This window comes from Anomaloglossus baeobatrachus, chromosome 4, assembly GCF_048569485.1.
Source record: "Anomaloglossus baeobatrachus isolate aAnoBae1 chromosome 4, aAnoBae1.hap1, whole genome shotgun sequence".
In the NCBI taxonomy this organism is placed as follows: Eukaryota; Metazoa; Chordata; class Amphibia; order Anura; family Aromobatidae; genus Anomaloglossus; species Anomaloglossus baeobatrachus.
In genome coordinates, this window is record NC_134356.1 from 668,152,881 (window position 1) to 668,178,311 (window position 25,431).

General features: G+C 45.0%; 1 protein-coding gene across 1 annotated transcript in view; it reads left to right on the top strand.

Annotated features, from left to right (window-relative positions):
* LOC142304353 (venom factor-like) overlaps nucleotides 1-25,431 on the top strand; it is a 157,784-nt gene that overhangs the window by 96,722 nt on the left and 35,631 nt on the right. The window contains exons 21-28 of the mRNA XM_075346658.1: nucleotides 750-965; nucleotides 1,075-1,141; nucleotides 2,654-2,740; nucleotides 4,263-4,469; nucleotides 9,488-9,563; nucleotides 18,445-18,607; nucleotides 18,749-18,847; nucleotides 18,929-19,079. Of these exons, the coding sequence (XP_075202773.1) occupies nucleotides 750-965; nucleotides 1,075-1,141; nucleotides 2,654-2,740; nucleotides 4,263-4,469; nucleotides 9,488-9,563; nucleotides 18,445-18,607; nucleotides 18,749-18,847; nucleotides 18,929-19,079 (1,066 nt within the window). The remainder of the gene's footprint in view (nucleotides 1-749; nucleotides 966-1,074; nucleotides 1,142-2,653; nucleotides 2,741-4,262; nucleotides 4,470-9,487; nucleotides 9,564-18,444; nucleotides 18,608-18,748; nucleotides 18,848-18,928; nucleotides 19,080-25,431) is intronic.

A 25,431-nucleotide genomic window follows, 5' to 3' on the forward strand; every position in this document is an offset into this window, starting at 1 on the left:
TGGTTAGCAGATGTGCCTACCTGGAGTGTGGGGTGTGGTGGTGTTGTGACCTGTGTCCCCTGGCTTGCCCAGGGCGACACAGTTCCACCATTACTCCCCAGCAGCACGCTCACTGTCTTGAGGTCACTTTCATCTCGAAAACATCTCTAGAATTCAATCTTTTCCTACCATTGATTAATTCTTATCTGGAATATTCCAACTCTCTACTAATTGGTCTCCCTCTTACTAAACTCTGCACTCTACAGTCCATCCTGCATTCAGTAACCAGAATCCTATTCCTCTCCAGCTGCTACACTGATGTCTCTAACCTGTGCCAGACATTGCACTGGTTGCCCATCCACTACAGAGTTCGATATAAACTTATCACTCTCATCCACAAAGCCCTCCACAGTTCTACACCAATGTATGAATCCCCTATATATTTTATTGATGGCCGGACCAGACAATACAAGAACTTTTAACCATTTACCCTTTTGCGCCTCCCCTATTTCCTCATAAATAGTAGCTTGTGGGCAGGAATCGCACTCCTTTTGGTATCTGTTGAATTGTGTTACTCTGTAATGTCTGATATTGTCTGTACGTCCCCTTTGAATTGTAAAGCGCTGCGGAATATGTTGGCGCTACATAAATGCAAACTATGTAATGCTGATGAACTGTATAGGAACGGATTAATAAGGTTGCCATAATTCATCCATTGTTTATTGATCAAAATTAGACAATAATAGCATTATTATTATTTTGGGTTGCAGGTTCGGATATCCCTTTCATACAATCCTCAGATCTGCAGTCTTTCCACCTCCCCCAGTAGGAAGTACACCAAGGTGGTGACAGTCAAGAAGCACTCCTCCTTCACTGTCCCCTTTACCATTGTGCCACTCGCTGTAGGAAAGCATAATGTAGAAGTCATAGCCTCAGTCTCTGGAGACAGTTTTGGAGACGGTGTGCGGAAGTTACTGAAAGTTGTGGTGAGAAGGAAGAAACAACATTGTCGATCCATCTCATATCTGTCTATCATCAATCTCCGATTTCCTTGTGTTATTTTTTCTGGATCTTATTTCTTGTTTACCATTTCAGCCAGAAGGAATTCGTAAAATTGAAGCCTTACAATCAGTGATACTGGATCCAAAAGCAAAAGGGAAAAGTAAGTGTAGTGCACCCCTTACGAGTGGCCATGTAAAATATTCTTCGTTTTATATAGAAATCTCTCAACGTTTCACGTCAGAAGTAAGTTTTGCATATTACTTATGGATGACCACTAGAGATGGTGTGAATCGATCCGAAGGATTCAGGTCCAGCATAAAGCTTGATATTCCATGGCCACAGCACGGGGGTCAGGAGAACTACCTCATTTTCATCTGAACTGGTTCGACATCACTTTTGCAGTGTGATATAGATGCAATGTTGCACCAGGCTGGCTAATCAAAAAAAGCGATGGGATGACGGGAGGTAGGAGGCTTTTCTCACGGTTCCCGTCCAGCAGCCAAAGAATGTTGATCTGGCTTTTGGACCAAGGTCCTGCAAATAGATTTGCTCACCTCTAGAGATGAGTGGATTCGTGGAAGATTGGTTCAGCAAGTGCAACCGGACTTTTGAATAAATTTGGTTTGGGAATCAGACTTCAATTGAATCCCAATGGAAGTCACTAATTGGGCAGTTTGGGTCTCCACCATCATGCAGCCAGCCATAAACAGATCACTTCCAGGGGTGGGTGAAGTCCCCCCATTTTCTTTGGTGCACACTACATTCAATCACTCTGTTGTTACCCCCCAGCGGTTCGCACTGGGTCGAGCACCGAGCTTACCCGGAGCAAAGTGATGCTCACGAGAGTGGTTTGCATACGCAAAGCACCCAAACTGTTTTTTGTAAGAACACCAAACACCAACCCTCATGTTTGATCATCTCAACTCATCTCTAATGTCCACATAATACAAGGCCAAAATCCATTTTCCGTTCTCTACAGTAGGAGCTTAGAACTCAGTTAAAACCTGGGGGTTCTGAGTTATAAGCAACACCGGATGTCCATCACTGTTCTTGGGTTACTGTGGGCCTTCACCCCTGAACTGGTCATAACACAGTTTAGCAGTTTTACCCAGAGTCATCTTTTAACCTCTATCTGCCCTGAGCTATAATATCCAATGCCAATCCCATCCTCATTACATAATTTCCCTCTTGAATATGAGTTGACAACTTGCCATAGCAGCCAGGGACCAAACAATGGTCTCTAGGTCCATCATCTGCATAGACATATTAGACCCTACTAAAAGCAGGACCTAATCGGATGCCGGTCATCGTAATTGTGAGCCTGAAGGTCTGCAATGTTTTGAAGAAGCAATCAGAGGATCACACGTTGGAAGTTCATACTAGGACAACAGAATTCAATAGTTTTTAAAACACAAAAAATACCTTTTTAAGCTTTTCATGTAAAAGAAAATATATAAAATGATACTTAAGGAAATGATAAAGATATGTACCATAGACTGCAGAGATGAAGGCACAAACTAGGTTGGGACCTGAATTGGTTAAGGAGGTGTTTCATCTAAACAAAGGAAATGAGGGGTCCGGTTTTGGACTTGGACCTCATATAGACTGTCATGTCACAGGTTATTATGTCCATTGTAAAAAGTCATTGATTTTCTCACTTTTTCCCCTTCAGATGGCGAGCACATCGTGAACATCCCATCGCTCGTAATAAAGAATATGGTTCCGCAATCACAGATTGCAATCGAGATTATGGTGCAAGGTTGGACATTACTGGTTATGCTTAGTCTTTTAACACTTCGTTATCAGGCAGACCATCCTTATTTATTATGAATGGAAAAGCAAGATGGGCACAAGTAGGCTGTGCCATGTTTAATGGAAGCTTTGATGGAAAAAACTAAGAAGGACTTTGAGATCCTCAATGATTAGTCTAAGCCGGTTTCTTAAAGAGAGCTCCATGGTCCTGTGGAGACCATCACTGTCATCTTCTAACCTTCTGTACCACAAGTTCTTCCACATCCTATATTTTACAACCTTTCAGCATCTTAATAGTTAGATTCCCACATCACACCTTTGATCTGATCACAATAAATCTCCATGACCTTCTGGAGACCACCATACTTGCCTTCTCCTTTACATTGGGGGTGAAGGTCCTTAGAAGTGAGGCACAACCAACCAAAATAGAAATTGTCCCCAATTTCCAGCACAGAAGTGGATAGTATTAGGTGCTGGTACAGGACGAAGGAAAAAGATCATACTAAAGGGAGCTTTACACGCAACGACATCGCTAACGAGATGTCGTTGGGGTCACGGAATTCGTGACGCACATCCGGCCTCATTAGCGACGTCATTGAGTGTGAAACGCATGAACGACCACTAACGATCAAAATTACTCACCTAATCGTTGATCGTTGACACGTCGTTCTAATCCCAAATATCGTTGCTGTAGCAGGACGCAGGTTGTTCGTCGTTCCTGCGGCAGCACACATCGCTATGTGTGACACCGCAGGAACGAGGAACAACATCGTACCTGCAGCCTCCGGCAATGAGGAAGGAAGGAGGTGGGCGGGATATTCCGGCCGCTCATCTCCGCCCCTCCACTTTTATTGGATGGCTGCCGTGTGACGTCGCTGTGACGCCGCACAATCCGCCCCCTTAGAAAGGAGGCGGTTCGCCGGCCACAGTGAGGTCGCTAGGCAGGTAAGTAGAAGTATAGTGTGACGTGTCCTAGCGATGTTGTGCGCCATGAGCAGCGATTTGACCGTGACACACAACCGATGGGAGCGGGTGCTTTCACCAGCGACATCACTAGCGATGTCACTGTGTGTAAAGTGGCCTTTAGGGTTTATGATTGGAGCCACCTCCTTTTACAATGGTTGGAGCTAGGTACATCTACCAAACGCCCTAAACCCTATAGGGTAGAAAAAACGTTAATGGTTAATAGTGATAAGGAAATCTTTTGAAATTGAAGTTTTACCTCTAAATGGCTGCTGCATTCCCTTCCTCTGCTTTTATACAGGCTATGATAGTCCCTCCTGATTGGCTGTGCTATACCATGTGTTTCTGTAAGCCTTTATGGGAAAGCCTGAGGTCGACGAGCCTTCTCTGGCTGATGCAATATTCTGCAATGAGTAAAATGGTGGCAGCCATTTTCAAATATTTCCCTCAAAGCGATTATTATTATTTCAATTCACCGGGTTCAGCTGATTACTAAACAATTAACAAGAATTTATTACCATCAAATGGAATGGCTCATCTCTACTGATGAATGTTTTATCTTTCAGGATCTCCAATCGCTCAGCTGGTACAAAGTGCCATCAATGGTTCTAATATAAATCACTTGATGATGACGTTACCCGAAGGTTGTGCTGAGCAAAACATGCAGAAAATGACACCAGTTGTGATCGCAACTCATTATCTAGACAAAACTAACCAGTGGGACACGATAGGACTGGAACGTAGGGATTTGGCTCTCAGGAATATCAGAACGGGTAAGACAATATCCCCAAAAAGCATTAATACAAGGCTGACATAGGAGAGGTTTAGCAGCAGCCATGTCAAAAAGGTGTCAATCTCTTCACAAACTGAACAGCTGAATGTAGAATGTAGAATTTGTAGAATGTAATTGTACAATGTACAATGTAGAACTTAAAGAGGTTGTGCAGTACCATAACTGATTTCTTTTTTATTCATAAATTGTGCTATTATCTGCCTCTCAAAATACTGTAGCAATATTATGCTCTGGCAGCACATCTTCATTGCTGGCTGCAGCTCTAATGGGGTTAATCATCATTTTCCTTTTTCCTGACTTCCTGTGTTCTAATACTACAAGTTCCATCATGCATTGCAGTAGCCTGTAAGCCAGCTCTTATCACAGCAACTCAAAACTCCACCCAAACCCCCACCTCTCCTCCTTCCTGTATCTTCAACCTGCTGCATGTTATTGTGACACAGTGCAAGCACCAACTTCGGGTGAGGATACTGAGATCACACCAGTGTCACAGCTCTACTACATCTGTCTCACCTCTGCTACATGTGTCTCTGCTGTAGAGAGAGCGAGAGTTTCCCAGAGTTCTTCTTCTCAGGCCTCCTTCACACGTCCATGAAAATCAAGCACGTTTTTCACAGACATGTCAAAAGTGCATATTGCCCTCCATGTGCTGTGTTTATGGCACACATGTGTTTTCCGTGTGCTATAAGTGATAACAAATGGAGGACGGGAACTTTCTGCTCAACTGTCCCTGGCGTTGCTGTCCGTGGTGCTGATCTGCGGTCTCCGGTCCTGCCGACTCCCCGCTGCTGCTGCTTACGGCCCGCAGTGGAGTGAATATGCAATGAGCATAATGAGCGGGGGTCGGAAGCAAGTGACAGCAGCGGCAGAGACAGCAGCGCTGGAGAAGGTAAGTAATTCATTTTAATTCACAGATGCGTATGTTTTCTCCCTTGTGTCACACGGATCACATCCATGCGGTCCGTGTGCGGTCCGCGTGACACCCGTGATGGCCGAGAAAAACAGACATGTCTACGTGTGGAGCACATGGGCACACGAATGCTCCACACGGACACATGGTCCATGGCAAAACACGGACGTGAGCATAGACCCATTGATTTTAATGGGTCTACGTGTGCCCGTGTCTCCGGCACGTGAGGAAATGGACCAAACACGTACCGGAGACATGGATGTGTGAAGGAGGACTCAGAAAGAGTCTGGCTGACAAAGGAGTCTCTGCATTCCCAGCAAGTGAATACCCGGCTTCAATACAGCATGCTGGTAAAAATATTCAAAAGAGCTTATCTCCCTGCTAGACCTGAGCATCACAGCTCTGCTACATCTGAACGTCTCTGCTCTGTTACATCTTACGATCTCAGCTCTGCCACATCTGAGTGTGACGGTCAGATGTAGCAGAGTAGAGACAGATGTATCAGAGCTGAGAAGCTCAGATGTAGCAGACCTGAGACAGATGTAGCAGAGATATGACAGATGTAGCAGAACTGAGATACTCAGATGTAACAGAACTGAGATACTCTGAAATAGCAGAGCTGCAACAGATGCAACAGAGCTGTGACAGATGTAGCAGAGTTGAGACACTCAGATGTAGCGGAGGTGAGATGATCATATGTAGCAGAGCTGTGATGCTCAAATGTAGCAGAGCTGAGATGTTCAGGTATAGCTGTAACAGGGTGCCAGGGGTGCCTCGGGGCTTGTAGTCGTGGCCCCCTTTTCTCTCAGGCCAACCCCCGGCTCCGCCGTCACTACTGGGACAGGGGATTGTTCTGTGGGGCAGAGTGTGGTGGAAAAGAGCATACTTTCAGCCACAGGAAGACTCTTCAGGCAGGGATCAGATAAACCAGACGACATCTTTATTGCACAGAGTTTCACAGACAGCTCAATGCACGGATTTTATAGCGCACGGTCACAATTCCTGTCCGGGGAAATCTTTCCTTGTTGTCTCCTCTAGTGGGGATGTGCCCGGCTACTCCACTTCACCTAGGCTCCCACTCCGGCTAACACAGACTGGACCCACACCAATGCTGCTTCACCCTTGAGGACACTTCTTCTCTTCTTCCCTTCTTTCTTTCTTTCTTTCTGCCCACTCAGCTCCACACTCTGCCCCTGGCTGTTCCTTCTCCCCCGTCCCGGAATCAACTGACTTCAACACACACACACTTCTCTCTCTAAGCTGCCGGCTCCTCCTCTCTCCTACCCTGTTTCTATGGGGACAGTCGTCCCACCCGGGCTCTAGGGGAAACCCCACTGCACAGTAAAAACATGTTTATTAATAACATCAACAGTAACTACCCCAGAGTGAGGTATATTCAGGGGGAAACTGCACCTCCTTGTAAGGGGTCTGCCCACCCCTTACATTCCTCCCCTCTTTAAGCCTAAGCCTCCCGGCAAGGCTCGAACCTGTAAAACACAATTTAGCAGCAAGGCAAACTTTGGATAAAACTTTAAAACCTTCATAAACAAAGTCAACCACTGAGCGCCCAAGTTCTGCGCCCGGAGTCCCTCCTGGGAGCTCCCGGTCTTTGCAGGCAGTGTGCCCGGAGGCCTTCAGCAGGCACTCCCGGTCTTTGCTGGTCTTCTGCCCGGAGGCTTTCACAGCACTCCCGGTCTTTGTAGATAGGAGGACAAACAATAAAGTCTTCCTTAACATCACGGAGGGAGCCCCTGGCTCAGTCCAGCATCAGGCTTCTTCCGGGCTCGGTAACTTAAACATGGTTGCAAACTGTGGAACTTTTCCGGCTCCTTAACAACACCGGTCTTCAACACGAACATGTCCATCACCTCCGGTCGTTACGGGTCACTCGGGATGGTAAGCGCGCTGCCATTCGGCCCACTGAGCCCTCACATAATCGGAAAGGGACTGACCTGGCAAGCGGCGCAGCCTCCGGAACGGTTCGCAGTTGACTGGTGGTTCTGGCGCCTCTGTCTCCGGTTTTGCCTCTTCAACCCCCGACGGGGGTGACGGGGGTCACTGAACGGGACGGACGGGGACTACCCACGACGATCACCGGGTGTGTGACCATACTCTGGTGGATCGCTAACACCGCCGGTGTCCCCTTGTCTGGGTCAGCACTCAGTCCTGTCATGACTTCTGGCGACACCGCCAGCGTGTTTCTCAGCCGGGAAATCTCAGCCAGCACCGGTCTCTGCTGTGTACGTCTCCGGTACTGACACTCTTCCCATCCGATCTCTTGCAGACCTTCCGGTAATGGCGCCGGGGACGGTGGAGATGCTGGGGAAGGTGGAGGCGGGCCTTCTTTTCCCGCTCTTGTATACGCTCCACCCCCAGTCTCACACATTAACTCGACCCAGCATAGGCGACTCTTCTTTTTCTCTGTACTGCCACCCTCTCCACATGTTTTCAGTAACATCTTAGGGCCAGCACCTCCCCTCTTTGGACGGCGTACTCTGTACTTCTTTTTCTTCGCCGGCCAACTCAGGGTCTTTCGTTTGGCGCCAATTCTTCGCGCGCTCGCTGTACTCGTGAAGACGGCGGCCATCTTACTGCCATCTTGTGCCTGGTCCAACGCCTTAGGCACCACTTGGTCTCCATCTTCTTGGATCGGGACCCCCTGCAGATAATCCGGATCCTGCCGACTACGCCACATGTAACGGGGTGCCGGGGGTGCCTCGGGGCTTGTAGTCGTGGCCCCCTTTTCTCTCAGGCCAACCCCCGGCTCCGCCCTCACTACTGGGACAGTGGATTGTTCTGTGGGGCAGAGTGTGGTGGAAAAGAGCATACTTTCAGCCGCAGGAAGACTCTTCAGGCAGGGATCAGATAAACCAGACGACATCTTTATTGCAGAGTTTCACAGACAGCTCAATGCACGGATTTTATAGCGCACGGTCACAATTCCTGTTCGGGGAAATCTTTCCTTGTTGTCTCCTCTAGTGGGGATGTGCCCAGCTACTCCACTTCACCTAGGCTCCCACTCCGGCTATCACAGACTGGACCCACACCAATACTGCTTCACCCTTGAGGACACTTCTTCTCTTCTTCCCTTCTTTCTTTCTTTCTTTCTGCCCACTCAGCTCCACACTCTGCCCCTGGCTGTTTCTTCTCTCCCATCCCGGACACAACTGACTTCAACACACACACACTTCTCTCTCTAAGCTGCCGGCTCCTCCTCTCTCCTGCCCTGTTTCTATGGGGACAGCCGTCCCACCCGGGCTCTAGGGGAAAACCCACTGCACAGTAAAAACATGTTTATTAATAACATCAACAGTAACTACCCCAGAGTGAGGTATCTTCAGGGGGAAACTGCACCTCCTTGTAAGGGGTCTGCCCACCCCTTACATAGCAGAGCTGAGACAGATGTAGCAGAGCTGTGATGCACAGATGTAGCAGAGCTGAGACAGCTGTATCACAGCTGTAATTCAATTTCTCAGATGTAGCAGAGCTGTGATACTCAGATGTAGCAGACAGATAAGCTCCTTTGCACCTTCTTTCTCATGCATCGCACTGAAGCCAGGTATTCCCCTGCTAGGTGCACAGGACTCTTCTGTCAGCCGGATTCTTTCTGAGAGTCTATTTAGCGTGCGCTCAATACTAGGTAGTGCCATGCAGTGATTCACAACCCACAGCCCAGTCAATCAGGGTGAGTGGCTGCAAAAATTGGTGATGTAACGTCAACTTACAGAGCCTGGAAGTTGACGACACATCACCAGATATCAGTGGCCACGGCAGCTGGGAGGGGGGTCACGTTATCGGAGTGAAGAAAGATAGCGCCGCTTGCTGCCAAAATTGAAAAACCAAGGTATTTGAAAAGACACTTGATTTATTGATCTAAATTGATGGGCAAAAGATAGAAAGTAGTGGACAACCTCTATAAATGACCATGGTCTTCATCTCAGGACCACATAGCCACTGACATTAGGGCAATTAGGCCTGGCATTGCTCTATCCATTTTGTTAAATCAGTTTTGCAAGTCTTTGTGATAGTTTAGGTCAATCATTTTCCCATGTAAGAACTAAAATGTTTACTTAACTCTTTTATCGTAGGTTACACAAACCAACTCAAATATTATAGAACAGATGGTTCCTACGGAGCCTTTAAAAGTTCTGCCCCCGGCACCTGGTAAGTACATCTTGTCTTATCAATAGGCCTGAAGCATCGGGCAATGGCACATACAGTCATATGAAAAAGTTTGGGCACCCCTATTAATGTTAACCTTTTTTCTTTATAACAATTTGGGTTTTTGCTATTTCAGTTTCATATATCTAATAACTGATGGACTGAGTAATATTTCTGGATTGAAATGAGGTTTATTGTACTAACAGAAAATGTGCAATCCGCATTTAAACAAAATTTGACCGGTGCAAAAGTATGGGCACCTCAACATAAAAATGACATTAGTATTTTATAGATCCTCCTTTTGCAAAAATCACAGCCTCTAGTCGCTTCCTGTAGCTTTTAATGAGTTCCTGGATCCTGGATGAAGGTATATTTGACCATTCCTGTTTACAAAACACTTCCAGTTCAGGTAAGTTTGATGGTCGTCGAGCATGGACAGCCGCTTCACATCATCCCACAGATGTTCAATGATATTCAGGTCTGGGGACTGGGATGGCCATTCCAGAACATTGTAATTGTTCCTCTGCATGAATGCCTGAGTAGATTTGGAGCGGTGTTTTGGATCATTCTCTTGCTGAAATATCCATCCCCTGCGTAACTTCAACTTCGTCACTGATTCTTGCACATTATTGTCAAGAATCTTCTGATACTGAGTTGAATCCATGCGACCCTCAACTTTAACAAGATTCCCGGTGCCGGCATTGGCCACACAGCCCCTAAGCATGATGGAACCTCCACCAAATTTTACTGTGGGTAGCAAGTGCTTTTCTTGGAATGCCGTGTTTTTTTGCCTCCATGCATAACGCCTTTTTGTATGACCAAACAACTCAATCTTTGTTTCATCAGTCCACAGGACCTTCTTCCAAAATGTAACTGGCTTGTCCAAATGTGCTTTTGCATACCTCAGGCGACGCTATTTGTGGCGTGCTTACAGAAATGGCTTCTTTCGCATCACTCTCCCATACAGCTTCTCCTTGTGCAAAGTGCGCTGTATTCTTGACCGATGCACATTGACACCATCTGCAGCAAGATGAAGCTGCAGGTCTTTGGAGGTGGTCTGTGTATTGTCCTTCACTGTTCTCACCATTCTTCTTCTCTGCCTTTCTGTTATTTTTCTTGGCCTGCCACTTCTGGGCTTAACAAGAACTGTACCTGTGATCTTCCATTTCCTTACTATGTTCCCCACAGTGGAAACTGACAGTTTAAATCTCTGAGACAACTTTTTGTATCATTCCCCTGAACAACTATGTTGAATAATCTTTGTTTTCAGATCATTTGAGAGTTGTTTTGAGGAGCCCATGATGCCACTCTTCATAGGAGATTCAAATAGGAGAACAACTTGCAAGTGGCCACCTTAAATACCTTTTCTCATGATTGGATACACCTGCCTATGAAGTTCAAAGCTCAATGAGGTTACAAAACCAATTTAGTGCTGTAGTAAGTCAGTAAATAGTAGTTAGGAGTAGAGATGAGCGAACTGGTCCCGGTTCGGCTCGAGGCGGTTCGCCGAACGGAGGTCCCGTTCGAGTTCAGTTCGTCGAACGTTCGACGAACCGAACTCGAACGTATAGGCTATAATGGGAGGCAATAACAAACACATAAAAATGCATGATAAATGTACACAAACAGTTAATAAACATTGCCATAACACTTACCGGTCCCCGCGATCCCTTCTGCACTCTGTCTCCTGCCGCTATTCCATCCGATGATCGCTGAATCCTCCCGGCGACCGGCACTGCCAGCAGAGATGCAGGACCTATCGTGACGTCAAAATAGCCATGTGACCAGTCACGTGGCTATTATCTCATTGGCTACAGACTGGTCACATGACTATGACACGTCATGTAGGACCTGCGAGTGCATCTCTCCGGTACACGGTGCACATATGTGTATCGCCGTGTACCGGCGACATGCTCTACCACACGGTCGACTCCCCGTTCCGTTAGGGACCGGCTGACACAGCCGGTCATTAACGGAGATCACCATTGCCATAGCAACGCAGTTAGCGGTGACGTCACCGCTAACCGCGGCTCCGAGAGCACCATTGCTATGGTAACGCGTCTGTCAGCGGTACCGCTGTTACCGCTGACAGCCAGCACTGTTCACTCACGGAGTGAAGGCTGCACGATTGTAGTGAGCATTGTAGTGAGGATGAGGTTCCCCAGCCCCAAGTGATGAGCTGGTGAACCTCATCCTTCCTCACTACAATCGTCACTACTACTACACTAGTGAGGATTGTAGTGAGGATTGTAGTGAGGATGAGGTTCCCCAGCCCCAAGTGATGAGCTGGTGAACCTCATCCTTCCTCACTACAATCGTCACTACTACTACACTAGAAAGAAGACAGAAGAGCAGGATCGTGGAGGGCTGACAGGGGGTAATAAAGATGGCGTCTCTAAGTGTGTCTGTGTATTTATTTCTATTAAAGTATTTTTTCTCTGTGTGGTGTTTTTTTTTAACCCTTTATTGGAGATTCTTAATGGCCGGGTCAAACGTGCCTGACATTAAGAATCTTTGGCTTAATACTGGCTAGTAAAACAAAGCCAGTATTAACTCATGATTACCCAACAAGCCACCCGGCTCCAGGGCTGTTGGAAGAGTTGGATACAGCGCCAGATGATGGCGCTTCTATGAGAGCGCCATTTTCTGGGACGGCTGCGGACTGAAATCCGCAGCAGAGGCGCCCAGAAACCTCGGGTTAGCCTGTGCTGCGGATTCCAATCCCCAGCTGCCTAGTTGTACCCGGCTGGACACAAAAATGGGGCGAAGCCCACGTCATTTGTTTTTTAATTATTTCATGAAATAAGTGAAATAATTAAAAAAAAACGGGTTTCCCTATATTTTTGGTTCCCAGCCGGGTACAAATAGGCAACTGGGGGTTGGAGGCAGCCCGTGGCTGCCTGCTGTACCTGGCTAGCATACAAAAATATGGCGAAGCCCACGTCATTTTTATGGTGGGCAAAAAAATTCTGCATACAGTCCTGGATGGAGTATGCTGAGCCTTGTAGTTCTGCAGCTGCTGTCTGCTCTTCTCCAGACAGACAGCAGCTGCAGAACTACAAGGCTCAGCGTACTCCATCCAGGACTGTATGCAGAAGTTTTTTGCCCCCTGAAAAAATTATGTGGGCTTCGCCATATTTTTGTATGCTAGCCAGGTACAGCAGGCAGGTACGGCTGCCCCCAACCCCCAGTTGCCTATTTGTACCCGGCTGAGAACCAAAAATAAAGGGAAGCCCTTTTTTTATTATTTCATGAATTTCACAACTAGGCAGCTGGGGATTGGAATCCGCAGCACAGGTTGGCCTGAGCTTTCTGGGCCCCACTGCTGCGAATTGCAGTCTGCAGCCGCCTCAGAAAATGGCATTTTCATAGAAGCGCCATCTTCTGGCACTGTATCCAACTCTTCCAGCACCTGCCTGCTATACCTGGCTAGCATACAAAAATATGGCGAAGCTCACGTCCTTTTTTTGTAGTTTTTTGGCAAAAAAAATAAAAAATGCTTCCCTGGATTTTCCATTGCCATTGAAGGTAACATCAAGCAGTGGGGGTTAGCAGCCAGTAGCTGCTTGGATTACCCTTAGCTAGCAATACAAAAAATGCAGCAGGAGCCCATATATATTTTTTTTAATTATTTATTTAAATAACTAAAAACAAAATGGGCTTCCCTGTATTTTGATTGCTGGACATCACAGTGCTGTAAAAATAAATCTTTAAAAAAATGACGTAGCGCTCCGCGGTATTTTTGATTCTCAGCGCAGATAAAGCAGACAGCTATGGGTTGCCACCCCCATCTGCCTGCCGTTACCTTGGTTGGCAATCAAAATACAGGGAAGCCCATTAATTTTTTCTATTTAAAAAATAGTTAAAAAAAAAAATGACGTTGGGTCCCCCCATTTTTGATAGCCAGCTAGGGTAAAGCAGACGGATGTAGCCTGAAAACCACAGCTGGCAGCTTTACCGTGGTTGGGGATCCAATGTGGAGGTCCCCTCAGGCTATTTTTTATAATTATTTTATAAATATTAATAATTACACAATAAAAGTAGGGTCCCCCCCAAATTGGATCACCAGCCAAGGTAAAGCGGACAGCTGTGGTCTGGTATTCTCAGGGTGGGAAGGTCCATAGTTATTGGGCCTTCACAGCCTAAAAATAGCAGGCCGCAGGCACCCCAGACGTGGCGCATCCACTAGATGCGCCAATCCTGGCGCTTCACCCCAGCTCATCCCGTGCCCTGGTGCAGTGGCAAACGGGGTAATAAATCGGGTTGATACTAGCTGTAAAGTCACCTGAGATCAAGCCCAGCAGTTTGTGATGTCATGGCGTCTATTAGATACCCAACATCATAAACTGTCAGTACTAACAAAAAAAAAAAAAATCGACAAAAGAAATTTATTTGAAAAAACAGTCCCCAAAACATTTCCTCTTTCACCAATTTATTGTAAGAAAAAAAATAAAGGGGTCCCACGACGACTCTGGACCGTCTAGAATATGGGGGAGAGACACTCAGGGAACGTATCCCCCATTTTCTAGGAGTGCGGACCCTTCATGTGAGGAGTGTGGGTGCAATGAATCTGCACTCACTCTTCTCGGGTCCACAGCAGCAGAGTCCATGTCGTAATGGTTGCTACCAAAGCTGCAATGCCCTGCTCATGAGGTAAGGGCATGCCTAATCAGGAGAACTACTGTAGAGGAAGCTCTGCTCACTGGTATATAGGTGCTCAGAGGAAATAATAGATAAAATTAGTGATTAACCTCGGCACTCTAAATCTCCCAGACTAAGTCAGTAAGTCACAACGGATAGTAATGCAAAATCACTCTTTATTGGTCGGTATTAAGAAAAAAAAATTTTCATAAGCATATATGTTTTTGTCCAAAACAAGTTACAAATGACGTTTCGGCCTGAGCCTTCGTCAGATTGGACTTATCTGCATGTAATCATGAAAAATGACAATAATCAGTATCACATAAGAGTGAGAGAACAATAACATAAACTCGAACAATGTAGAGGTACAATTGGGATGCAGCAAAAAAATTGCAACACAGCAAGAAATGAAACACATGATACAAATGTCATAATACAGTACAAGGAAAATATAGTAATGACAAATATGGGGTCAGAGTAGGCTTAGACAGCTCTGGTACGAAAGAGATGTCAATCATAAAGTAACATGTGCAGTAGGTGTAGAGCTACAGTATGCATGGCAGAGCTAATGGGTAGACCGACCATAGAAAAAGTAGAGAAAAAGTGGAGAAAAAATGTAGAAAAAGTGGAGAAAAAGTGGAGAAAAAGTGGAGAAAAAGTGGAGAAAAAATGTAGAAAAAGTGGAGAAAAAGTGGAGAAAAAATGTAGAAAAAGTGGAGAAAAAGTGGAGAAAAAGTGGAGAAAAAATGTAGAAAAAGTGGAGAAAAAGTGGAGAAAAAGTAGAGAAAAAATGTAGAAAAAGTGGAGAAAAAGTGGAGAAAAAATGTAGAAAAAGTGGAGAAAAAGTGGAGAAAAAGTGGAGAAAAAATGTAGAAAAAGTGGAGAAAAAGTGGAGAAAAAGTGGAGAAAAAATGTAGAAAAAGTGGAGAAAAAGTGGAGAAAAAGTAGAGAAAAAATGTAGAAAAAGTGGAGAAAAAGTGGAGAAAAAAATGTAGAAAAAGTGGAGAAAAAGTGGAGAAAAAGTGGAGAAAAAATGTAGAAAAAGTGGAGAAAAAGTGGAGAAAAAGTGGAGAAAAAATGTAGAAAAAGTGGAGAAAAAGTGGAGAAAAAGTGGAGAAAAAATGTAGAAAAAGTGGAGAAAAAGTGGAGAAAAAGTGGAGAAAAAGTGGAGAAAAAATGGAGAAAAAAATGGAGAAAAAGTGGAGAAAAAGTGGAGAAAAAATGTAGAAAAAGTGGAGAAAAAGTGGAGAAAAAATGTAGAAAAAGTGGAGAAAAAGTGGAGAATAAGTGGAGAAAAAGTGGAGAAAAAGTGGAGAATAAGTGGAGAAAAAATGGAGAAAAAAATGGAGAAAAAGTGGAGAAAAAGTGGAGAAAAAGTGGAGAAGTGGAGAAAAAATGGAGAAAAAAATGGAGAAAAAGTGGAGAAAAAGTGGAGAAAAAGTGGAGAAAAAGTGGAGTAAAAATGTAGAAAAAGTGGAGAAAAAATGTAGAAAAAAATGGAGAAAAAGTGGAGAATAAGTGGAGAATAAGTGGAGAAAAAGTGGAGAAAAAAATGGAGAAAAAGTGGAGAAAAAGTGGAGCATCCTTTGGTGCCTTTCATGTGACACTAAGGGGTGCTTAGCTTTGTATTTAGCCAAAAAAAAATGAAAAAAAAAATGACGTAGGATTCCCCCTAGTTTTGTAGCCAGCTAGGGTAAAGCAGACGGCTGCAGCCTGCAGACCACAGCTGGCAACCTTACGTTGGCTGGTAATCCAAAACTGAGGGCACCCCACGCTGTTATTTTAAATTAAATAAATAATTTAAAAAAAAAACACGTAGGGGTCCCCCCAAAATTGGATCACCAGCCAAGGTAAAGCAGACAGCTGGGGTCTGATATTCTCAGACTAGGGAGGTCCATGGTTATTGGACTCTCCCCAGCCTAAAAATAGCAGGCCGCAGCCGCCCCAGAAGTGGCGCATCCATTAGATGCGCCAATCCTGGTGCTTCGCCCCAGCTCATCCCGCGCCCTGGTGCGGTGGCAAACGGGGTAATATATGGGGTTAATACCAGATGTGTAAGTCACCTGGCATCAAGCCCTGGGGTTGGTGAGGTCAGGCGTCTATCAGATACCCGACATCACCAACCCAGTCAGTAATAAAAAAAAATAGACGACAAACACATTTTTATTTGAAAAAACACTCCCCAAAACATTCCCTCTTTAACCAATTTATTAGAAAAAAAAACAAATCCAGGTCTGGTGTAATCCAAGGGGTTGCCATGACGATCCACACTGTCCCAGTCAATGAAGAGCAGGATGTTCCCCATTGGCTGGGAGAGCAATGCAGTGACCTGAGCTAACATCAATGGGTCAGCCCAGGTCACTGCAGGGGATGACAAGTGCTGCTGTCAGCGAGGTACATTACCTGCGCTGATCTCCAGCACACTGACAGCCCCTGTCACTGAGTTCAATGACCGGAGCCTTCACACCAAGTCTCGCGAGAGGCCCGTGACGTCACCGCTAGTCAGTCTCGGGTCGGAAGCGAGAGGTGGTGTGACAAGCGGCGGCCATGGAGGACAGTGACAGCGCTGAGGTCGGGATGGCGGGACTTCATCACCGCAGGTAAGCCGAGCGGGACCATGTGTGCAGAGTGTGTGTGTGTGTGTGTGTGTGTGTGTGTGTGTGTGTGTGTGTGTGTGTGTGTGTGTGTGTGTGTGTGTGTGTATGTATGTATGTATGTATGTATGTGTACAATACATGCCGCGGGCAGGAGGGGGCGGAGCGAGCTGAGCGGGGAAGTGTGGGCTTCCTGCACGTAACTAAGATAAACATCGGGTTACTAACCAAAGCGCTTTGCTTGGATACCCGATGTTTATCTTGGTTACCAGCTTCTGGCAGGCTGCCAGCGATGGCTCCTGCACACTGTAGCTGTAAAAAGCCCTGCTTTTTGCTGCTAGAACCGTTCTCGAACGTTTCTAGAACTATCGAGCTTTTGCAAAAAAGCTCGAGTTCTAGTTCGATCTAGAACAGCCCCCAAAATCACTCGAGCCTCGAACTGGAGAACCGCGAACCGCGAACCGCGCTCAACTCTAGTTAGGAGTGTTCAAATCAAGAAATTGATAAGGGTGCCCATACTTTTCACTGGTCAAATTTTGTTTAAATGCAGATTGCACATTTTCTGTTAGTACAATAAACCTCATTTCAATCTAGAAATATTACTCAGTCCATCAATTATTATATACAGTATATGAAACTGAAATAGCTGTTGCAAAAACCCAAATTCTTATAAAGAAAAATGGTTAACATTAATAGGGGTGCCCAAACTTTTTCATATGACTGTAAATGGACTGTTGGTGGTGACACATGGAATCCCTACCAGACAGTATCATGGAACCCTGGCACTATGTGTGCCACCATAATTGTCCTCTGTGTATAATGCATAAGAATCTAATGGCTTCTATGTATGGGGTAGTGTAGCTTGAAGAGCAATGTGACCTGAGAGCCAAGTGCCTGACACTTAAGGCCACTTTACACACAGCGACATCGCTAGTGATGTCGCTGCCGATCGCACCCGTCCCCGTCGTTTGTGCGTCACGGGCAAATCGCTGCCCGTGGCGCACAATATCGCTAGGCCCCGTCACATGGACTTACCTTCCTAGCGACGTCGCTGTGGCCGGTGAACAGCCTCTTTTCTAAGGGGGCGGTTTGTGCGGCATCACAGAGACGTCACACAGCAGGCGTCCAATAGAAGCGGAGGGGCGGAGAGCAGCCGCATGGAAGTCACGCCCACCTCGTTGCCAGAGGACGCAGGTAAGCTGTTGTTCGTCGTTCCCGGGGTGTCACACGTAGCGATGTGTGCTGCCTTAGGAACGACGAACAACCTACGTCCACAACGACCGAGATTTTGAAAATGAACGACGTGTCATCAATCAACGATTAGGTGAGTAATTTTGATCGTTAACACTCGCTCGGAGCTGTTACACGCAACAACGTTGCTAACGACGCCGAATGTGCATCATAAATTCCGTGACCCCGACGATATCTCGTTAGCGATATCGTTGTGTGTAAACGGGCCTTTAGTGTTGGCCAACATATTTAGGTACAGAACTAGAAAAGCAAAATATACCCTTGCCCCAATGAATTGAAAGCCTAGCTATAGCCCTACCTACCAGGCTATGGGTGCCAAATTTGGGGACTGTTCTCCTAAACTCAATGGGCATTGTCTACGTACTGGTTTTCACTTATGTTTTTTTCTCGTTTCTTAGGCTCACGGCTTACGTTGCTAAAGTGTTTGCTTTGGCCGATGCCTTGACAGGCGTAGTAGATAGAAATCAGCTATGTAGTTCTATCAAGTGGCTCATTCTCCATACACAGCAACCGGATGGATTATTCAAAGAAGAGGCCCCTATTAGTTCTCAGTACACAATGGTAAGGAGTTCCCTTCTCCATGTGGAGATAGAGGGAAAAAAACATGTCTTCCACTGTAGACGTTCATGGTCACCAATTTGTCATATTTCTACAAAATGTTCATGAGATAATATCACGCATATACATGTGTCCTCTCCATAGGGAGGTCTGTACAACTCATCAGATCCAGATGTGGCCATCACAGCCTTTGTTCTCATTGCTTTACTGGAAAATCAGAAAATCTGCACTGGTCAAGTCAATGTAAGTGGCCAGCCCGGTATATTCTTATCCATAATTATCCACATTATCTATAATTTCACCTATGTGTACCTTCATCTATAGAATCTGCAGTCCAGTATTGATAAAGCCGTTTGGTTCCTTCTGGACCATTACCAAGCTCTCGTCAGACCCCATTCCATCGCTATCACTTCATATGCACTTGCTCTGGCGGGAAAACTTCAATATCCAAATAAATTGCTATCTGCTGCAACAGGTAATGATTACTATTGTTAGGAGACTCTCAACTAACCAAATCAGATCTCATGCTTTGCACTAAGGAAGGGCAATACCCCAAAACATATGTCTGCAAATAGAGTCTCAGGTTTGGTTTCTTATTCTATGTCATGTGGAAAGGCTTTGTAATGCTCGCCGCCAGGAATGGTGCTACGGTGAGTAAGAAGTGGACTCACTGGACCACAGGGAGACACCGGGCCTTTCCTAACGTGGGGTAGAGGACCGGGACTGTGGCAGCTGTCACCCAGGACAGGGGCGGTCACAGGAGCAGACAGTATAAGGATAAGGCTGCACATCAAACTTAGATAATGGTATAATGCCTCAAGCATATGGAAAAATATTGGAATATACAATGAAAAATGCTACTTGCTAATTTGAACATGTGAATAATGAATTGCATACCTGCTATGAATATTAGGAAAAAGGAGATATTTAGCAATCGCATTGATCAATGTAACTGAGCCCCAAGACCTCGTCAAGGTATATCTCTATATTGGGGTCCCTAGCTCTGTGACCCTAACTGTGTGTCATCTCATTGCAATTAAAAACTGCTGTGGGTGGAGAGGGGTAACTAAGGACTTTCTTATATAGGAGATGGAAAAAACATGGCCGAAAGGGGCGGAGCTGTGTTCACATTCAGAAAAAAACTACATATAACTGAATAGGATAACTGAAGTGAGCACTAATAACTAACTATATATAGTATGTAGCGATGTCGCAGCGTGTAAAGCCCCCTTAACAGTGAGAAATTTGTTGCTACAGCAACATTTTTGTGAAGTACCTGTGGATTCAAAATGTTTACTATACTCCTGAATAAAATCCTTGAGGGGTCCAGTTTCCAAAATGAGGTCACTTGTGGGGGGTTTCTGCTGTATAGGTGCCCAAGGGGCCCTGCTAATGTGACATGGTGCGCGCAATTTACTTCAACTTTTCCAAAATTCAAATGGTGCTCCTTCCATTCCAAGCCCTCCCATTTATCCAAACAAAGGTTTTTGGCCACATGTGGGGTATCCCTGCGCTCACAAGAAATTAGATAACAACCTGTGGGGTACACGTTTTGTTGTTGCCTCTTGAAAAAGTGAAAAATGTGTCGCTAAATCAACATTTTTGTGAAAAAAATGAAAATTTCAATATGGCAACCTAAGCTTATCAAATTCTGTGAAGTATTTGTGGATTCAAAATGCTCAATATACACCTAGATTAAAGCCTTGAGGGGTCTTATTTCCAGAATGGGGTCACTTGTGGGGGACCTCCACTGCTTAGGCACCTCAGGGGTTCTCCTAATGCAACATGGCGTCCGCTATTGATTCCAGCCAATTTTGCAGTCAAATTGCACTCCTTCTCTTCTGAGCCCTGTAGTGTGCCCAAACAGTTGATTTCCACCACATACAAGATATCAATAAACTCAGGAGAAATTGCGCAATAAATTTCATGGTGATTTTTTTCCTGTTACCCTTGTGAAAAAAAAAGCTACCTGGTTGAATTAACAATTTTGTGGTAAAATTTTATTTTTTTATTTTCATGGCTCAACGTTATAAACTTCTGTAAAGCACCTGGGGGTTCAGGGTACTCACCAAACATCAAGATAAATTCCTTGAGGGGCCTAGTTTCCAATATGGGGTCACTTGTGGTGTTTTTTTTGCTGTTTACGTACCTTAGGGGTCCTCCAAATGCGACATGGTGCCCGCAATCTTTTTCAGCCAAATTTCCCTTCCAAAATTCAAATATTGCTCCTTCCGTTCCAAGCCCTCCCATTTCTCCAAACAAAGGTTTCAGACCACAAGTGAGGTATCACCGCGCTCATAAAAAAGTGGGTAACAAACATCGGGGTCAAATTTTTGGAATTACCTCTTGAAAAAGTGAAAAAATTGATGCTAAAGCAACATTTTTGAGAAAAAAATGAAAATTTTCAATGTGACAACGTAACGTTATCAAAATCTGTGAAGTACCTGTGGATCCAAAATGCTCACTATACCCCTAGATAGAAGCCTTAAGGGGTCTAGTTTCCAAAATGGTGTCACTTGTGAGGGATTTCTGCTGTTTAGGTACCTTAGCGGACATGTAAATGCAACATGGTGCCCGCAATCTATTTCAGCCAAATTTGCTTTCCAAAATTCAAATATTGCTCCTTCTGTTCCGAGCCCTCCCATTTGTCCAAACAAAGGTTTCTGACCACATGTGGGGTATTGGCGCGTTCATACGAAAGTGGGTAACAAGTTTTGGGGTTCATTTTGTTGTGTTATTTCTTCTAAAAGTGAATAAATTTGGGGTAGAGCAACATTTTAGGTAAAATTTTATTTTTTGCTTTTTTTCATTCCACTTTGCTTTAGTTCCTGTGAAGCACCTGAAGGGTTAATAAACTTCTTGGATGTGGTTTTGAGCACTTTGAGGGGTGCAGTGTTTAGAATGGTGTCACTTTTAGGTATTTTCTGTCACTTAGGCCTCTCAAAGTCACTTCAAATGTGATGTGGTCCCTAAAAAAATGGTTTTGTGAATTTTGTTGAAAAAATGGGAAATTGCAGATGAACTTTGACCCCTTCTAACTTCCTAACCCCAAAACATTTTGTTTCAGAAATTGCGCTAATGTAAAGTAGACATGTGGGAAATGTTATTTATTAACTGTTTTGTGTGACATAACTCTCTGGGTTAAGGGCATAAAAATAAAAAGTTTGAAAATTGCAAAATTTTCAAACTTTTCATCAAATTTCCGATTTTTTCACAAATAAAAGCAAAAAATATCGTTCTAAATTTATAACTATCATGAAGTACAATATGTCACGAAAAAACAATGTCAGAATCACCGGGATCCGTTGAAGCGTTCCAGAGTTATGACCTTATAAAGTGACACTGGTCAGAATTGCAAAAAATGGCCCGGTCATTAAGTACAAAACTGGCTTCGTCCTTAAGGGGTTAAACTTACCCCATTTATGTTCAGTATCCCCAGTTACCATGACTTTGTCCCAATCTACACATTTAAGCTCTTCCCTTAATTTGTTGAAATCAGCTTTCCTAAAATTCCAGGTTTTAGCATTCCCCCTTTGAAATGTTCTATTGAATATTATGTTGAAGCTTACCATATTATGACCGCTGGTGCCCAAGTGCTCCCGGACCTGTAGATCTGAAATTGTATCCGGTCTGTTTGACAGGACCAGATCTAGCAAATTATCTCCCCTTGTTGGTTCATCTACCATCTGAGAGAGGAAATGGTCTTGAATGGTAGATAAGAACTTACAGCTTTTAGCACAACCAGAAGATTCTATGTCCCACTGAATGTCTGGATAGTTGAAATCCTCCATAATAAGAACCCGATTATTATTATTAGCTGCCTTTTCAATTTGTTCCAGCATTTCACCCTCTATTTGTTCAGGTATGTTAGGAGGCTTATAGCAAACTCCAATTAGCATTTTTCCAATATTCCCCTCCCCATGTACATTTACCCATACTGACTCTACATTGTTGCAGTTCCCCCCAATGTCATCATTCAACACAGGTTTTAGGTTAGATTTGATAAATATATACACCCCACCACCTTTTTTGTCTTTCCTGTCCCTCCTAAATGTACTATAACCCTGTATGTTTGTCACCCAGTCATGGCTTTCATCCAGCCAGGTTTCCGTAATGCCCACCACATCATAATCCATGGTTGACATAAGAGTCTCCAATTCATTCATTTTGTTTGCAAGACTTCTTGCATTTGCCAGTAGACATTTAATCCTATTAACACCTATATTACTCCTAGCCTCCCTACGTTCCTTGCATGTCCCATCCCCCCCTAATCCTTCATTGACCCTTACCATCTCACTGTCTCTATCTGCTCTATCTATCCCCTTTTTTGCTCCACTACCCTCCCTCCACCCAGATCCTAGTTTAAAAGCTCCTCCATCCGTCTGACCATTTTCTCCCCCAGCACAGCTGCACCTTCCCCATTGAGGTGCAGCCCGTCCCTACCGTAGAGCCTGTAGCCGACTGAGAAGTCAGCCCAGTTCTCCATGAACCCGAACCCTTCCTTCCTGCACCAATTTCTAAGCCACGTGTTTATCTCCCTAAGCTCCCGCTGTCTTTCTAGTGACGCTCGTGGCACCGGTAGTATTTCTGAAAACACCACCTTGGAGGTCCTGGACTTCAGCTTCTCTCCTAGTTCCCTGTAATCATTTTTAAGGACCTTCCACCTGCCTCTAACTTTGTCATTAGTACCAATGTGCACCATGACCGCTGGGTTTTCCCCAGCCCCACCCAGCAATCTGTCTATCCGATCCACAATATGCCGAACCCGAGCACCCGGCAGACAACACACTGTTCGGCATTCACGGTCTCGGCGACAGATGACCCTGTCTGTCCGGAAAATTATAGAGTCCCCGACCACCAACATCTGTCTGGGCTTTGCTGCACTCCTATTTCCCTCCTTCCTACAGCAGTTGTTTTCCTGGTTGCTACTAGCAACGTCCTGCTGTAGTGACCCTAGTCCTGGCCCTTCATTCCTGATATCAGCCAAACAGGCATATTTACTAGGTTGTGCCAGGTCAGGACTAGGCTCCCTGACACTTTTTCCCCTACCTCTTCTTCTAACTGTTACCCAACTACCTACCTCTGGGTCCTGATCTTCTCCACCTCCACCCTCCTCCATATCTCTGGCCCCAGCCAGAGAAAGCTCAGTGAGCTCTAAACTCCTCTCCAGGTTTGCAATGCCCCTGAGTGTTGCAAGCTGCTTATTTAGATCAGTTACCTTGGCTTCCAAACACGCAACATGCTTGCATCGAGTGCAGACATATTCACCCTCAAACGGCTGCTCAAGGCATGCATACATCTGACAAGATACACACCTGGTAGCATTATCCATGGAGCACCTATCAAATGGGGATAAACAGTAAAGTAGAAAAACAAAAAAAAAAAAAAAAGAAAAAAACCCAATGGGAAACCTATAAGGATAAATTCAAACTATGTTCTTGTGTCAAACTATGTAATTGTGTTGAAACTATGCCACACTTATCTTTAAACCCTGCACACTTTGCTGCAGAACCTCGCACGCTCAGCACCTCGCTTGATCTGGCTGGTTTATATAGTTCTACAGGACTTCCAGAAGCTGCCAGAAGCTTCTAGAAACAGGTGTGACTAATGCTACTGATTAAATCCCAAGACAAACTTTTTTTTTTTTTTTGCTTTTTTAACAGTATCACAGACAAACAATTCCCTAATAAAATTAAACAATTACAGTTATCACCACTATGTTATTGTGTTGAAACTATGCCACACTTATCTTTAAACCCTGCACACTTTGCTGCAGAACCTCGCACGCTCAATGGGATTAAGATCTGGGGAGTTTCCAGGCCATGGACCCAAAATATCTATGTTTTGTTCCATGAGCCATTTAGTGATCACCTTTGCTTTATGGCAAGGTGCTCCATCATGCTGGAAAAGGCATTGTTGGGCGCCAAACTGCTCTTGGACAGTTGGGAGAAGTTGCTCTTGGAGGACATTCTGGTACCATTCTTTATTCATGGCGGTGTTTTTAGGCCAGACTGTGAGTGGTGCGATTCCCTTGGCTGAGAAGCAACCCCACACATGAATGGTTTCAGGATGCTTAACAGTTGGCATGAGACAAGACTGGTGGCAGCGCTCACCTCTTCTTCTCCTAATAAGCTGTTTTCCAGGTGTCCCAAACAATCGAAAAGGGGATTCATCTGAGAAAATGACTTTAGCCCAGTCCTCAGCAGTCCACTCCCTGTACCTTTTGCAGAATATCAGTCGGTCCCTGATGTTTTTTTCTGGAGAGCAGTGGCTACTTTGCTGCCCTCCTTGAAACCAGGCCTTGATCAAGCAGTCTCCGCCTCACAGTGCGTGCAGAAGCCCTCACACCAGCCTGCTGCCATTGCTGAGCTAGCTCGTCACTGCTGGTAGACCCATCCCGCAGCTGAAACAGTTTTAAGATACGGTCCTGGCATTTGCTGGTCCTTCTTGGGCGCCCTGGAGCCTTTTTGGCAACAATGGAAGCTCTCTCCTTGAAGTTCTTGATGATGCGATAGATTGTTGACTGAGGTGCAATCTTTGTAGCTGCGATACTCTTCCCTGTTAGGCCATTTTTGTGCAGAGCAATGATGGCTGCACGTGTTTCTTTAGAGATAACCATGGTTAACTGAAGAGAAACAATGATACCAAGCACCAGCCTCCTTTTAAAGTGTCCAGTGGTGTCATTCTTACTTAATCATGACTGATTGATCGCCAGCCCTGTCCTCATCAACACCCACACCTGTGTTAATGGAACAATCACTAAAACAATGTTAGCTGCTCCTTTTAAGGCAGGACTGCAATGATGTTGAAATGTGTTTTGGGGGTTA